The 17,362-nt window shown below is 38.8% G+C and overlaps 1 protein-coding gene across 1 annotated transcript in view; it reads left to right on the forward strand.

The window, feature by feature from the left end:
* Positions 1–976: 976 nt before the first annotated feature.
* Positions 977–17,362, forward strand: part of BTNL3 (butyrophilin like 3) — a 60,456-nt gene continuing 44,070 nt past the window's right edge. Inside the window, exons 1-2 of the mRNA XM_053566846.1 lie at positions 977–1,206; positions 5,001–5,348. Of these exons, the coding sequence (XP_053422821.1) occupies positions 1,131–1,206; positions 5,001–5,348 (424 nt within the window). The 5' untranslated portion in view covers positions 977–1,130. The remainder of the gene's footprint in view (positions 1,207–5,000; positions 5,349–17,362) is intronic.

A 17,362-nucleotide genomic window follows, 5' to 3' on the forward strand; every position in this document is an offset into this window, starting at 1 on the left:
CTACAAGCAATGAATGAGTGTTCCTGTTGCTCCACATTCTTGCCAGATATAAGCAATGCCAGTGTTGGGGATTTTAGCTGAATATAATATGTTCATTCTTCTTTATTCTAAGTATTTTCTATTGTTTAAAATTGAATCATTAATAATTCTTAGTGCATAGAGTTTTCTATTTAAAAATTGATTTTTTCTTAATTGCATTAAGAGAATGTGTTGAATATATTTTCTTTTTTTTTTTTTTTTTTTTTTTTTTGGTTTTTGGCCAGGGCTGGGTTTGAACCCGCCACCTCTGGCATATGGGACCGGTGCCCTACTCCTTGAGCCGCAGGCGCCGCCCTGAATATATTTTCTTAATTTCATAGTAAGAGAAGCTGTTCTTTGCAGTGATATCTGTGGAAATTTGCTTTCTGATCTAGGAAGTGGTCATTGTGAGTTTCCAAGTGCTTGAAAATACTGCATAATCTCTCATGGAGGTGTCCCGGCTCACCCTGTCTACTAACTAAATGGATGCCTCTTCACTTTCCCCCATGCTTGAACCTACACTGGCTCCTTTCCCATTAGCTTGTGTCCCTTGACACCAAGGCCCCATCTTCTTCTAGCAAGTTATTCCCTATCTCATTATCAGAGTCCTGGCCCTAAACTCAGGACAAGAAAGCAACAGGATTATCTCAGACGCCTCTAGGAGCCCCACCTTTTTGTCTGAGACCCCTTTACCCTCTGTTGGGACAACCTCTTTCAGAATTAGATGTCTATCTGCCCATACAACTGCAATCTGCCAGACTGGACCTGAATCACACCTTTGACATTTCCCTGCCCCCGTCCAGGACACAGTCTTGACCTGGTACTAAGTCCCCTCTCAGGCTGCCCCACCCCTTGCTATTTTTCTTTCCCTGATTGAGACAGATGTTTATGGCCTGCCAATAAATGTAGTGATTCAAAGTCCAGACTCCATAGTTCTGATTCACATAGCCATGTCAATGTGAAGAGACACTGAGGAGGACAGTATAGTATGCCATTAGCTCATTTGGGGTCTCTCCTGGCTCCTGCACCTGGGACAGCTGGTGTGATTCCTTTTCTCTCTGACTAGAACACCCATCCATCCATAATGGATCTGTCGTCTGTGTCCATATAACATGAGAGCATTGCACTGGCACACATCCATGGCCCTCGTACTCGCTTTGGCTCTCAGTCTCCTCAAGCTGGGCTCAGGTAAGCCTCGCAGCAGACTCTTTCATCTCCTTCCTGTTGATTACTAGTTTGATGCTTTAGCTACAATAATTGCAGCTCAATGGGATGGAGGATCTTTGTTGTTTATATTCCCCAGTACCAGGGGCTATGGGAGGCATGAGGCAGTGGGGGGACTTGGGTGCTCTGGGCACTGCTGGAGCAGTGAAGGAACGCTGGGAGTGGAGTGTGGAAGGGAGGCCCTGTGGCGGGGGGTCCACACACCAAAGACACTAAGGTGAATATATTAACTGTTTGTCCCAGACAGGCTGTGGGGGTTAGGCAAAGAAGCTCTCTAGTAGAACACCCAGGATCCTGATATGCAGCCACCTGGGTGGAAGGAGACACTATTTAGTGTATGTGAGGAAAAGACCAGTGTCCAGCTGTGGACATACTGAGTCACAGCACTTGAGGGTGGGGTGTCCAGGTTTTCAATGTGGAGTTCGGCTTATATGGGGCAAAAATATTGTCTTTCTCTTCCTGTTACCATTCGATACAAAATATGGTATATGGGATGTTAAGTAACTGAATAAAATCCACAGAGGAAGCTGGGGGCTGGAGTAGACCCAGATCTCAGAGCAGTCAGTGTCTAGCTGTGAGAGGTTCAGACGATGATGCTCACCATCTCTTCATGGAGGATCCACCTGCTGCCCATCTGCCTACATCCATTTTACTAGACAACACTAAGAAAAGGGAAATAAGGGCATTCAAACCATGATGTCTACTGCTGCAACAAGCCCCATGCATGTTACTTACGAGAGGTCCTTTCAGTTTTGCAACAGACTTCTTAGTCTCTTGTTTTCAGGAAAGGCGGTAAAGCAAATGGAAATGACGTCAGAGGCAGGAAGACTTCATTTAAAAGTGTCTTCATTTCTCTGCTTATGAGCTCTGTGGCCGATAACTTCCCAAAGTTTCACTTTGCTTGTCACTGCATGGAGCTGGCATCACATTCCTAACAGGCTGCCATGCACTTCAGGCCGGGGGCACAAAGCTCCCCTGGCAAATGGCACGTGGGCAATAGTAGACAGTTCTTCCTCCGGCTCCCCAGGGTGAGGACGACTAAAGAGTGGAAGGAGCTGCTACAGCATAAGACAAATGAAAAAAGCAAGGGCAGCCAGAGAAGCAGAGAGGCCTAGGAAATGTGCCCCACACAGCCCTGAAGGCAGCACCAGCAGCAGCTGGGAAGACGTAGGCTGGGTGCCCCAGAGTAGACCCCAGGGGGCAACAGCTTGTCTGCAGGTGGTTTATTTAGGGGATGACTGGGGGGGGAGGGAAGTGCAGAAATGAGGAGCCATTGAGAGTGTACTAAAGAGGGGGGTTACTGCTAAGAACAGCTGGAGCTGGTTCCCATTGGGAACCTTCTGTGGGACTTTTTGAGGAATTGTGTAGACAGCAGCTCAGAATCATCTCAGTGAGACCCAGGAGAGCTTGGGGCTTCATCTGTTCTCCCACTGGTTAGGATGTGCCCTCAAAGGAGTTAAATCTCAGAATTTCTGAACTGTCCTGTTCCTGGGGTCAGCAAGTAGCAAATCAGGGAGCAGGCTATCAGCAAAGAGGCAGAGGCCAAGATCCTGGAGAAGACCTGTCAGAGGCTTGGAAAGTGCCCATCCTACCACAGGGGGCTCAAAGGTGGGGAAGTGAGGGACAGGGCCTTTAGCCTCTGCTACCCAGGTCAGCAGCCAGCCAGAGAGCCTGCTGCAAAGTCACACTTCATTTAGTTATAGTGTCATTCAGGATACCCATGTGAAATACCTTTCAGGAAGATTTATAAAACATATTTAGGGCCAGAAACAATTAGTGGTAAAATAAAAAATCTTCAGTTATTTGAGAATTCACATAGACCTATTTGGCCTCCAAGGCATACTACTCACCCCACCCACACACTTTCCTCCGTATATTAGTAAATGAATACAAGTGGATTAATCTGAGACACTCCCAGTCACAGTAGATGTGGACAGACAGGTTGGAGGTAGTGTGCCTCCACAATTCATCGTCTCTCTAAAAATAAGTCTGATTATTACAGAATGACAAGTGTGATTTACACCAGGATAATTACTGAAAAGATTATTAAATAGTTGAACAAGTGAGAAAAGAAAATGGTGCTCATTATTCATACATACAACTATTGTTTGTGGAGCTCATACTGTGTGCTGGACACCTGAGATGCTGTGCTAAGCAAAACAGGCCCTGTCCGCATGAAGCTGAGAGCTGAACAGGGAACACTCACAGAGAAATAATTGTCATGCTTGAAACAAGATGATGAAGAAAGTTTCAGAATGGGTTGGGTGCCTGTGCTCAATGATTAGAGTGCCAGCCCCATGTGTGGGGGCTGGTGGTTTAAAACCTGGCCCGGGCCTGCTAAACAAAAAAAAAAAAAGGAAGGAAGGAAGAAAGGGAGGGAGGGAGGGAGGGAGGAAAAAAGAGAGAAAGAAAAGAAAAGAAAAGAAAGAAAGGAAGGGAGGAAGGAAGGAAAGAAAAAAAAAGTTAGTTTCAGAATGAATGTGAGGTCAAAGATGAACCAAGAACGTATAAACAAAACGAAAGTAAGATATGTTGATAAAGTATTGAATCAAGCCCCATTCAAGGCCAGAATCATAAAATGGAAAAAAGAAAATTTTTACACAAGTGGAGAAGATTCATATTCTAGAAAGGATGTGCCACGACTAAAGAATAAATCTTTGAAATGAAAATTTTAAAATCTCCTTATCATGGTGACATAGTATGTCTTTCAGATTTTGGCATAAAACGTACATTAAAAAAAATAAAGAAACATAAATAAACATTTAATCTATGGCTATATAATGCAGAGAGTGCAAAAAAAGTATATACACATTTTAAGAAATGTTATCCCATGTTATCAAAATTGAAACGAAGGCACCAAAAGTGGTCAAGTGTGCCTAGACAGGCTACACATGTCCATTTTACCTATAATTCATACACTTTGAGGGAATGATTGATTTTACTTCCAACAAGATCTCTTAAAATGTGCATACCTTCTAGGGTGGCACCTGTGGCTCAAAGGATTAGGGCACCGGCCCCATATGCTGGAGGTGGCAGGTTTAAACCCAGCCCCGGCCAAAAACTGCAAAAAAAAAAAATGCGCATACATTCTTGGCACCCCCATATATATTCCTCTATTATGTCCATAACATTTTTATAAAATGTAATCATGTGTTTGAGCAAAATGAATTTCCCCAAACTAAAGTTTTAGGGCCATGACCACCCCTCTTGAGTCATTGGAAAAGAGGTAGACTTTGGTTTTTTGCAAAGAAGATGGAAAAATGGCTGTTGTGAGTTTTTAGTGAAGCAGGTAGGCCAGAGAGAATGGGGTTATAGCACCTCCTCTAGTCAGAGAATCTGCATTTAGAAAGTGTCTTTCATATCTCTGGGTAACATATGTAGAGTTTCTGAAACACAATTTTCTCATCTTAAAAATGGGCACTCCTGGCGGCGCCTGTGGCTCAAGGAGTAGGGCGCCGGTCCCATATGCTGGAGGTGGTGGGTTCAAACCCAGCCCCGGCCAAAAACCACAAAAAAAAAAAATAAATAAAAATGGGCACTCCAAATAAGGTACACCTCTCAGGATGTTTGCAAACTTGGTGAAATAGCTGATGTGGTCATGTTCTATAAGGGGTGAGGGATACACAGTGGCAAGTGATTCACCTTGGTGAAGCAGTCATCATATTTCTCACTGCCTGGAACATCCCCTTTCCATGCCAGCCCTGAGTAGGACACACCAAATGAGTTTGCATAATTATCTGTTGTGTTTCCTCCCACAGGTCAGTGGCAAGTAATTGGGCCAGACAAGCCTGTCCAGGCCTTGGTGGGGGAGGATGTGGTGTTCTCCTGCTTCCTCTCTCCTGAGACAAACGCAGAGGCCATGGAAGTGAGGATTTTCAGGGACCAGTTCTCTGCCATCGTCCACCTCTACCAAGATGGGAAAGACCAGGAATATATGCAGAAGCCATCCTACAGAGGGAGAACTGAGCTGATGAAGGATTTCATTGTGGACGGGCATGTGTCCCTGAGGCTGAAGAAAGTCACTGCCTTGGATGCTGGCCCGTACGGGTGCTGGTTCAGCTCCCAGACTTATGACCAGGGGACCACTTGGGAGCTCCAGGTGTCAGGTCAGTTGCTCACTTCAGAGGACTCACGACTTAGTTACCTCACAGAACCGTCTTGAGCTTTACAAATAGTTTCTTGAACGTAGAGTTTTCTTTTATCTTAGACCATTTACTTAGAAGACAGTATCCTACACCGCCTGTTTGTTATGTCTTGTGTGCATAGTTCTGTACTGTTGCATCACGCATCCAGTTTGTATAATCACCACCACATCACAGCTTAGCACTGCCCCTCACCACAACGTCTCCCCCTGTGGCCCTGTTGCAGTCACATGCACCCTCCTCCTTTCCTACCCCAACCCCAACTTCTAGAAATCACTAATCTGTTTTTCATCACCACAATTTTGCCAACTCAAGAGTCTTATATAAATGGAATTAGATATCCTTTGACCTTCCAAGATTGACTTTTCCACTCAGCATAATGACCTTGAGATGCATCCAAGTTGTTGCTTATTTCATTAAAGTTCATTCCTTTTCATAACTAAATACAACCATATGCAGGTTTTTGTGTGGATGTAACTTTTCATTTCTGTCAGATAAATGCCCAGGAGTGCAATGTCTGGGATATATGACATGTACATAGTTTTTTCTTTTTAATTAGTACAGCATCTTACTCAGATAGGGCAGCTGTAACAGGGGCCATAGACTGAGTGGCTAAGAGCAGAAAATTATCTCCCAGTTTTGGCTGTCCAAGATTACGGTTCCAGCACAGTCTGGTGAGGGTCTTCTTCCAGGTTGCAGATTGCCAAATTTTTGTCGTAGCCTTACATAGCCCAGAAAAGGTGCTAATCTCATTCATGAGGGCTTCAACCTCATGACCTAGTTATGTCCCAAGGGCTCTGTCTTTTAATGCTATCACATTATGGGTTAAAATGTCAACATATGAATTTTCAGGGGATATATTCAGATCATTGCTTAGAATGTATTATTTGAGCAGTTTGGGATTTACAGAAAAATTGAAAGTACAGAATTCTCATGTATCTCCTTACCCACTCTTTCCATTTTCCCATATTATGAACTTCTTGCATTAGTGTGGTAAATTCGTTGCAATTGATTAGCCAATATCTATTATTATTGTCAATGGTTTTCATTAGGGTTTACCATTTATGTTGTACATTCTATGGGTTTTGACAAAGAATGTAATGTATGACACGATTACAGTATCATATGAAATAATTTCACTGTCCAAAAGGGCAGTTTGGCTACCTGGCTCTTTTGTTGTCTGAAGATTTGCCTTTTACAGAGTGTCATGTCATGAAATATGATATGCAGTATGTCAGACGAGCTCTTTCACTTACCAACGTACATTCGTGTTTCCTGTTTGCATTTTCGTGGTTCGATGGTTCATTTTTTTAAATTATGGTGAAATATTTAACAGAAAATAAACTATCCTAGCCATGATTAAATGTACAATAAAGTGGAATTAAGTACACTCACATTGTTGTGCAACCATTATCACCATTCATCTCCAGAACTTTTTACACCTCAAACTAAAATCCTGAGCCCATTAAATCATAGTTCTTCCTTCTCCCTTCAGTCCACTCTGTGGAAACCACCATTCTACTATGAATTTGTGGAATCATAAAATATTTGTCCTTTGTGTTAGGCTTTTTTCATTTAGCATAATGTTTTCAAGGTTCACTCATATTGCAGCATATATCAGAATTCCATCATTTTTAATGATTTTTTCATTTCATTTTAATGATTTTTTCATCTTATACCACATTTTGGTCATCCATTCATCTATGGATATTTGGATTGTTTCTACCTTTTAGCTGTTGTGAATAATGCTACTGTGAACACTCATGTAAAAATATTTGTTCGAGTGTCTGATTTCTTTCTTCTTCTTTTTTTTTTTTTTGTAGAGACAGAGTCTCACTTTATCACCCTCAGTAGAGTGCCATGGTGTCACACAGCTCACAGCAACCTCCAACTCCTGGGCCTAGGCGATTCTCTTGCCTCAGCCTCCCGAGTAACTAGGACTACAGGCACCCACCACAGTGCCCAGATATTTTTGTTGGTTTTGTTGTTGTTGTTGCAGTTTTTGGCCAGGGCCAGGTTTGAACTTGCCACCCTCGGTATATGGGGCCATCGCCTTACCCACCAAGCCACAGGCACTGCCCCGAGTCTCTGATTTCATTTACTTTGCATATATACCAGAAGTGGAAGTTCTGGATCAAAGGATAATTGTATCTTTTTGAGCAACCATCACATTGTTATTCAAACCAGCTGTACCATTTTACATCCTTACTAGCAATTCACAAGGATTCAATTTCTTTGCATCCTTGCTAACACTTGTTATTTTATATTTGTTTGTTTGTTTTTGATAATAGGTATACTAAGTTTTGACATATGAATTTTGGAGAATACCTTCAGACCATAGCACCATCCTAACAGGTGTGAGGCGATATCTCATTATGGTTTGATTTGCATTTCCCTGATGATTAGTGATAATGAACATCTTTTCATATGCCTATAGTACAATTGGCCATTTGTACCTCTTCTTTAAAAAAGAAGTCTGTTTAGGTCTTTTGCCCATTTAAAATCAGATTATTTTATTTTTCCCCATGGATTTATGTGAGTTTCTTGTAAATTTTTGATATTAAGCCCTTAGCAGATATATGGTTTGCAACTATTTTCCCACAATCTGTAGGCTACCATTTCGTTTGGTTGATTATTTCCTTTGCTATGCAGAAACTTTTCAGTTTGATATAGTCTCACTTGCTTGTTTCTGTTTTTGTTGCCTAAGCTTTTGGTGTGATATCAAAAAGATCATTGCCAAGGCCAATGTACAAGAGATTCTCTCCTGTGTTTTTGTCTAGGAGTTTTATGGTCTCAGGTATATTTAGGTCATTAGTCCATATTGGGATTTTTTTTGTATATTGTAAGGTAAGAGTCCAGTTTTTTTCTTTAACATGTGGATATACAGTTTCCTCAACATCATTCATCAAAAAGACTGTCCTTACTCAGTGTGTCTTCTGGGTGCTCTTGTTGAAAATTAAAGAGTTATATGTGCTTGTGTTGATTTCTGTGTTCTCTATTGGTTCATGTGCCTATCGTTATGTCAGTACCATATTCTTTTGTAATATAATTTGAATTCAGGAAATGTGGTGCCTCTAACATTGTCTTTCTTTATTAAGCTTGCTTTGGCTGTTTGAGGACTTTTGTTGTTCCATATTGCTATGGCTCAGATATGATTTGTCCCCACCAATATTCATGTTGAAATTTAATCCCTAGTGTGGTAGTGTAGGGAGATGGGACCTAACAGGAGGGGGTTTGGTCATGGAGCAGATCCCTTACAAATGGCTCGCAGCCATTCTCAGGTAATGAGTTCTCAACTTTAGAAGACTCAATTATTTCTCAGTTGTTATAAATCAAGGTTTCCCTGTTTCTTCTCCTGTTTGGTACCTCTCTTTGCACGTTGTGTCTCCTTCCCTTCTACTACGTTTTGACCCAGGATGGGAGCCCTCCCCAAAGCTGAGAGAGATGCTGGTGCCATGCTTCTTGAACTTCTCAGCCTGCAGAACTGTGAACTGAACAAAACTCTTTTATAAAAAATAAATTACTCAGTGTTAGGAACACAAAATGGGTTAAAACAGAAATGAGGGTTTCACATGAACTAATTTTTAGAATTGTTCTATTTCTGCAAAAGATTCCATTGGGGTTTGATAGGGATTGTGTTCAACCTCCTTTGAGTTATACACATTTTAACAGTACAGTTTCTTTCAATCTATGAACATTTATTTGTGTCCTCAATTTGTTTCACTAATATTTTATGGTTTACGGTGTACAGAATTTTCCCTACCTTGGTAAAAGGTGTTCATAAGTATAATAATATTTTTATGTTATCAGAAATGGGGTTGTTTTACTGACTTTTTTCCAAATAGGTCATTATTGGTGTGAAACAATGCAACTGATTTTTATATGTTGATTTTATATCTTGCGATTTTACTAATTTTATTTTATTCTGATGGATTTTTATGTAGTCTTTAGAATTTTCTACATATAAGATCATGTCATTTATTGCTAGTAATAATTTTACTTCTTCCTTTCTGATTTGGATGCCTTTTATTTCTTTTTCTTGTCTGATCCCTCTTGCTACCACTTCTAGTATTTTGATATTTAATAGAAGTGGTGAGAATGAGTATCGTTGTTTTGTGCTGAACTTAGCAGGAAAGTTTTTGTTTTTTCCTATTAATTATCATGTTGGCTGTAGAAATTCATAAATGGCCTTTATTATATTGAGGAAATGTACTTTTAAACTTATTTTGTTAAGATTTTTATGATAATGGCTCAGCACCCGTAACTCAGTGGTCAGGGCACCAGCCACATACATCGGGGCTGGCGGGTTCAAACCTGGCCCGGGCCTGCTAAAAATAATGACAACTATAACAGCACAACAAAAATAGCCGGGCATTGTGGCAGGCACCTGTGGTCCCAGCTATTTGGGAGGCTGAGGCAAGAGAATCACTTAAGCACAAGAGTTTGAGGTTGCTGTGAGCTGTGACAATACAGCATTCTACCATGGGTGACAAGTGAGACCGTGTCAAAAACATTTTTTTTGTAATAAAAGGATGTTGAACTTTGTCAATTTGTTTTCTGTGTCCATCGAGATGATCATGTGGTTGTCGCTATGCCTTCTGCTAATGCGGTAGCATATTGATTGATTTGCATATGTTAAACCAAATTTGCATCCCAGGTATAAAAGCCATTTTGTCATGATTTGGTTGCTGAATTTTGTTTATTAGTACTTCATTGAAGATTTTTACCTCTGTGTTTATCAGAAATATTGGCTTGTAGTTTTCTTGTGTTATGTTTTTCTAAGTTTGGTATCGGGAAGATGCTGGCCTCATAATGAATTTGGAAGTGCTCCCGCTACTTCCATTTGAAGATTTTAAGAGGGATTGGTATAAATTCTCCTTTGAATGTTCAATAGCATGCAGTTGTGAAGCCATGTGATCTGGTATTTTAAAAATAATTTATTTCAAAATATTAATATTAAGGAAGTGCAAGTGTTTCATTACATGGATAAATTCTGTAAGGCTGAAATCAGGGCTTTTAGTGTGCTCGTCACCAGAGTAGTGTACATTGTACCTGATGGGTAGGTTTTTATCCCTTGTCTTCTTCCACCCTTCCCCCTTCTTAATTTTCAATGTCCTTTATGCCACTGTATGACTGTGTATATGCATCATTTAGCTCCCACTTATTAGTGAGAACATGCAGCATTTATTTTTCTATTCCTGAGACATTTCACTTAGTATAATGTCTCCAGTTCCATCCAAGTTGCTGCAAATGACATTATTTCATTCATTTTTATGGTTGAGAAGCACTCCATGGTATACACACATTTTATTTATCCACTTATCAATTGATGGACATTTAGGTTAATTCCATATCTTTGCAATTGTGAAATGTGCTGCAGTAAACATAAGCATGTGTCTTTTTGATATAATGACTGCTTTGGTGGGGGGGGTAGATACCCAGTAGTGGGATTGCTGGATTGAATGGTAGGGCAACTTTAGTCCTTTGAGGAATCTTCATACTGTTTTCCATAATTTACAGTCCCACCAACAAGGTACTCATATAAGCATTTGGGTTTTTAAAATTTGCTTTTATTTATATTTTGGATTAATATGAAGCTACAATTAATTAGGTTACATTGCTTGCATTTGTTAAGCAAAGTTGAACTTGTAGTGGATGGAGCCCTTCAACCAGAGGATTGTGCTGTGTACTCTTCCATTGTGCCAATTAGATGAGAGTTTACCAATTCCCCTTCCTCCTCCCCTTCCTCTCTCTCTCTGCTCTACCTTTCCTCCTACTTAAATTTAATTGTTTTTTTTTTTTTCTCATGTGGGTGTGTAATTGTTTACCTATTGATCTCATGCTGGTATTGGGTACATTGGATACTTACTTTTCCATTTTGTTTTCTATTGCATCTGCACCAACATGTATTGTTTCTTGATTTTTTAATAATGGCCATTCTGATAGGGGTAAGGTGGCATCTCAAATTTTTTTTTTGGTTTTTTTTTTTTTTTTTTTTTTGTAGAGACAGAGTCTCACTTTATGGCCCTCGGTAGAGTGCCGTGGCATCACACAGCTCACAGCAACCCAACTCCTGGGCTTAAGGGATTCTCTTGCCTCAGCCTCCCGAGTAGCTGGGACTACAGGCGCCCACCACAACGCCCAGCTATTTTTTTTTTGTTGCAGTTCGGCCGGGGCCGGGTTTGAACCCGCCACCCTCGGTATATGGGGCCGGCGCCCTACCGACTGAGCCACAGGCGCCGCCCCCAAGGCATCTCAAGGTTTTAATTCGCATTCGCCTGATCATTCGTAATATGGGGCATTTTTTCATATATTTGCTGCCATTAGTCTATCTTTTAAAAATACTCCATTCATGTGTTTTGCCTACTTTTTAATGCAGTTACTTTTTTTTCTCCTGCTGATTTGTTCTTGTTCTTTGTAGATTCTTGTTCTTTATCAGATGTATTGTTTGCAAAAATTTTCTTCCATTCTGTAGACTGTTTACTCTGTTGATTATTTCCCCTGTCATACAGAAACACTTAAATTTAATTAAATCCTACTTACTTATTTTTATTGTTGCTATATTTGTCATTTGGGTCTTAGTTATAAATTCTTTGCCTAGGCAAATGTCTAGAAGAGTTTTTCCTGTATTTTCTTCTAGAATTTTTATGATTTTAGGTCCTACATTTAAGTCTTTAATCCATCCTAAGTTACTTTTTGTATAAAATGAGATATAGGGATCCAGTTTCTATCTAATTTTCCCAGCACCATTTATTGAATAGGGCGTCCTTATACCACTGTATGCTTTTGTTGTCTTTGTCAAGAATCACTTTGTTGTAGGCAAATGGTTTAGTTTCTGGGTTCCATCTTCAGTTCCACTGGTCTGTGTCTCTATCTTTATAACAGTACCATGCTGCTTTGGTTACTATAGGCTTGTAGTGTGATTTAAAGTCAGGTAATGTGATGCTGCCAGAATTGCTCTTTTTGTATAAGACTGCATTGGCTATTTAGGCTCTCTTTTTGTTCCACATGAAGTTTAGAATTAATTTATCTAGATCTGTTATGTTGGTATTATGATGGGAATTGTGTTGAATCTCTAATCACTTTGGGCAGTACAGACATTTAACAATGTTGATTTCTTCCAGTTGATGAGAATAGGAAGGTTTTTTCATATGTTATGTCATTTATGATTTATTCATCATTGTTTTCTAGTTCTCCTTGTAGAGATCTTTCACCTCCTTGGGTAAATATATTTCTAGGTATTTTATTTCCTTTGCAACTCTTGTAAATGGTACTGTTCTTAATTTGACTCTCAACCTAACTTATTTAGAAATGCTACTGATTTGTGTAGATTAATTTTGTTACCTGAGACTTAGCTGAAAGTATTTATCAATTCTAGAAGTCTTTTGGTATAGTCTTTAGGGAATTTAGAGAAAAGATCATATCATCAGTAAACAGAGATAATTTGACCTTCTCTTTCCCTATTTGGCTGCCTTTTATTTATTTCTCTTGCCTGATTACTGTGGCTGGGACTACCAACATGATGCTGAATAGAAGTGCTGACAGTGGACACCCTTGTCTGATACCAGTTCTTAGATGGAATACTTTCAATAGTTTCCCCTTCAGAATGATGTTGGCTGTGGGTTTGTTAATATGGCTTTTATTATTTTGAGGTATGTTCCCTTTATGCCTAATTTGTTGGGGGGGCTTTATAATGAAGGTGTGATGGGTTTTTTGAATGTTTTCTCTAGTGAGATGACCACGTACTCTTTGTTTTTGTTTCCATTTATGTGTTTGTCAGTGCCCGCTGTGGCACCCCGTCCTCACAGAATAAAAACAGCCAGGACACAGATTGAAGGTATATTCTTGCAAGAGGTGGGCTTCCCGTCTGTTCCCCAAGAGCCCTGTGAAACCTCTCTCTTGGCCTTTTATTGAAGCCCGATACAACAGGAGTGGGGGCCCATGTGCTGGGATCACATGTTTAATGGTTGCTAAGTGCTTTTTCCACCCAGGCTAGAGTCCCATCTTGTTGCCCTACGAATGTTACAAAGTGTAACACTTGCTTTCTAACGAGCTATTGATCTTTTTTTAAAAATTTTTTCTAATTTAAAAGCAATTTATTGATTTATTCATGCTTCCTTTATATTCTGTCAATTATAGTCCTTTTTTTAGTAAGTCTTTTGTACATAGATTGTAAATACATTTATGCCCATACCAGTGTGTTGATTATTTGTACAAATTGGAGTGCTTACATCATACTAATCAGCATAGCTTTCATCTCATTTACCTAATTATAGCATTAGGACATTTGTGTTCTACACATGATAGAACCAACTTGTAATTGCAAGCTATTGATCTTATCTCATTAACGCATGCAGCTGCTTGAGGGCTTGTCTCTGGGCTGCAAAATATGCCAGCTAGGAGATTGTCTTGCTCCCAGTGCCTTCTTCAAGAGCTGGTGGCTGCTTCTAGAAGACTGGTACTCAGTCTCCTATACATGTTTGATCACATTTGTTGATTTGGGTATATCAATCATCCTCACACTGCTGGGATGAAACCCACTTAATCATGGTGAATTGTCTTTTTGATGTACTGCTGAATTCACTTTGTTAGTATTTTGTTGAGGAGTTCTGCATCTGTGTTCATAAGGGATATTTGTCTGTAGTTTTCCATTTTTGTTGTATCCTTTCCTGGCTTTGGTATCAAGGTGATACTAGATTAATAGAACGAATTAGGGAATTCTTGATGTTATGGAAATTTTTCATTTATTTCTGTGTTCTCTATTCTGTTACATTAAGTCTACATGTATATTTTTATTTTTATTTTTATTTATTTATTTTTTTTTTGTTGTCGTTGTTTTTGGCTGGGGCTGGGTTTGAACCCACCACCTCCAGCATATGGGACTGGCGCCCTACTCCTTGAGCCACAGGCACTGCCCTACATGTATATTTTTATGTAAGTACTATGCTGCTTTGGTTTGTACAGCTCTGAGATAATTTAAAGTCAGGTAATGTGATTCTTCCAGTTTTGTTTTATGCTCAGGATGGCTCTAGCTATTTTGGGTCTTTTGTGGTTCAAATAAATTTTAGGATTTTTATTCTATTTCTGTGAAGAATGTCATTGATATTTTGATGGGGGTTCCACAGAATCTATAGATTACTTTGGGTAGTATGGTCATTTTAACATATTGATTCTTCCAATCCATAACATGGAATATCTTTCCATATTTTTGAGTCCTCTTCAATTTCCTTCATCCATATTTAATAGTTTTCAATTTGAAGGTCTTTCACTTTTTGTTTAATGTTATTTTTAGGTACTTTATTTTATTTTTAGCTATTGTAAATGTGGTCACATTTTTCAGATTATTTGCTGCTGAAATGTAGAAATCCTACTGATTTTTGTGCATTGATTTTGTATCCTGCAACTTTACTGAATTTATCAGTCATAATAGTTATTTTGTGGAGTATTTAAGTTTCTCTAGATATAAAATTATATCATCTTCAAACAAGGAAAATTTGACTTATTCCTTTCCATTTTGGATGGCCTTTATTTTGTTCTCTTACCCAATTTCTCTACCTAGACCTTACATTACTATGTCAAGTAACAATGGTGAACGTGTGCATCCTTGTCTTGTTCCAGATCTTAGAGGAAAGAGTTTTATTTTTCCATAATTCAGTATGATACTAGCTGTGGGTCTGTCACATATGGCTTTTATCATGTTCAGTATGTTCCCTCTATATCCAACTTTTGAGAGTTTTAATTGTGAAAGGATGTTGAATTTTAATGAATGTTTTTTCAGTATGAATTGAAATGATTGTCCTTAATTCAGTTCATATGATATGTTTTGTCCTTACTTCTGTTTATATGATGTATCACATTGATTGATTTGCATACATTGAACCATCCCTGCATCCCTGGGGTGAATCGCACTTCATCATTATCAGTAATCTTTTTAATGCATTTTTTGTTGTTGTTGTTGATTTATTTTAATTCTTTGCATTAAAAATATTTTTTTTACTAGATGATTCAGAAAAAACCTAGAATAGCCAAGACATTACTCAGAAACAAAAACAAATCAGGAGGAATCATGCTTCCAGACTTCAGGCTATACTATAAATCTATAGTGATCAAAACAGCACGGTACTGGCACAAAAATAGAGAGGTAGATGTATGAAACAGAATAGAGACCCAAGAGATGAACCCAGACACTTATCATCATTTGATCTTTGATAAGCCTATGAAAAACATAAATTGGGGAAATTATTAGGGAAAGATTCCCTATTTAATGCTTTCTTAAATTTAGTTTGCTAATACTGTACTGAGGATTTTTACATCTATGTTCATTACAAATATTCATTTACAGTTTTCTTTTTGTTGTATCTTTTCCTGATAGGGTATCAAGGTAATACAGGACTCATAGAATGGGTTTGAGTAAATTTTCTCCTCCTTGATTTCTTGGAATGGTATTTATATAATTATTTGTTTTCAGTTTATTCAAGTTTTAGATTTCTTCCCTGTTCAATCTTACTAGCTTGTATTTGCTGAGAATTTATCTGTTTCCTCTATGTTTTCTAATTTATTGGCATACAGTTGCTCACAGTAGTCTCTAATGATCCTTTAGATTTCTGGAGTAGATTGTAATGTTTCCTTTTTCATCTCTGATTCTATTTATTGAGCCCTTTTTTCTTTTTTTCTTGGTATGGATAAAGGTTTATGATTTGTTTATCTTTTCAAAACACCAAATTATGTTTCATTTATCTTTTTATTGTTTTGCTAGTTTAATTTCAATTTCGTTTATGACTTCCCAGAACTTTATTACATTTTTTATTCTACTAATTTGGAGTTTGGTTTGATTTGTTTTTCTATTTCTGTGAGATACATCGTTAGGTTATTTTTTTCCTTTTTTTTTTTTATTGTTGGGGATTCATTGAGGGTATAATAAGCCAGGTTACACTGATTGCATTTGTTAGGTAAAGTCTCTCTTGCAATCATGTCTTGCCCCCAGAAGGTGTGGCACACACCAAGGCCCCACTCTTCTCCCTCCTTCCCTCTATCTGCTTTTCTCCCCCCCCACCATGACCTTAATTGTCATTAATTGTCCTCATATCAAAATTGAGTACATAGGATTCATTCTTCTCCATTCTTGTGATGCTTTACTAAGAATAATGTCTTCCACTTCCATCCAGGTTAATACGAAGGATGTAAAGTCTCCATTTTTTTTAATAGCTGAATAGTATTCCATGGTATACATATACCACAGCTTGTTAATCCATTCCTGGGTTGGTGGGCATTTAGGCTGTTTCCACATTTTGGCGATTGTAAATTGAGCTGCAATAAACAGTCTAGTACAAGTGTCCTTATGATAAAAGGATTTTTTTCCTTCTGGGTAGATGCCCAGTAATGGGATTGCAGGATCAAATGGGAGGTCTAGGTTGAGTGCTTTGAGGTTTCTCCATACTTCCTTCCAGAAAGGCTGTACTAGTTTGCAGTCCCACCAGCAGTGTAAGTGTTCCCTTCTCTCCACATCCACGCCAGCATCTGCAGTTTTGAGATTTCATGATGTGGGCCATTCTCACTGGGGTTAGATGGTATCTCAGGGTGGTTTTGACTTGCATTTTTCTAATATATAGGGATGATGAACATTTTTTCATATGTTTGTTAGCCATTCGTCTGTCTTCTTTAGAGAACATTCTATTCATGTCTCTTGCCCATTGATATATGGGATTGTTGGCTTTTTTCATGTGGATTAATTTGAGTTCTCTATAGATCCTAGTTATCAAGCTTTTGTCTGATTGAAAATATGCAAATATCCTTTCCCATTGTGTAGGTTGTCTCTTTGCTTTGGTTGTTGTCTCCTTAGCTGTACAGAAGCTTTTCAGTTTAATGAAGTCCCATTTGTTTATTTTTGTTGTTGCAATTGTTGTTGCAATTCCCATGGTGGTCTTCTTCATGAAGTCTTTCCCCAGGCCAATATCTTCCAGTGTTTTTCCTATGCTTTC

Source organism: Nycticebus coucang, chromosome 17 (assembly GCF_027406575.1).
Source record: "Nycticebus coucang isolate mNycCou1 chromosome 17, mNycCou1.pri, whole genome shotgun sequence".
NCBI lineage: Eukaryota > Metazoa > Chordata > Mammalia > Primates > Lorisidae > Nycticebus > Nycticebus coucang.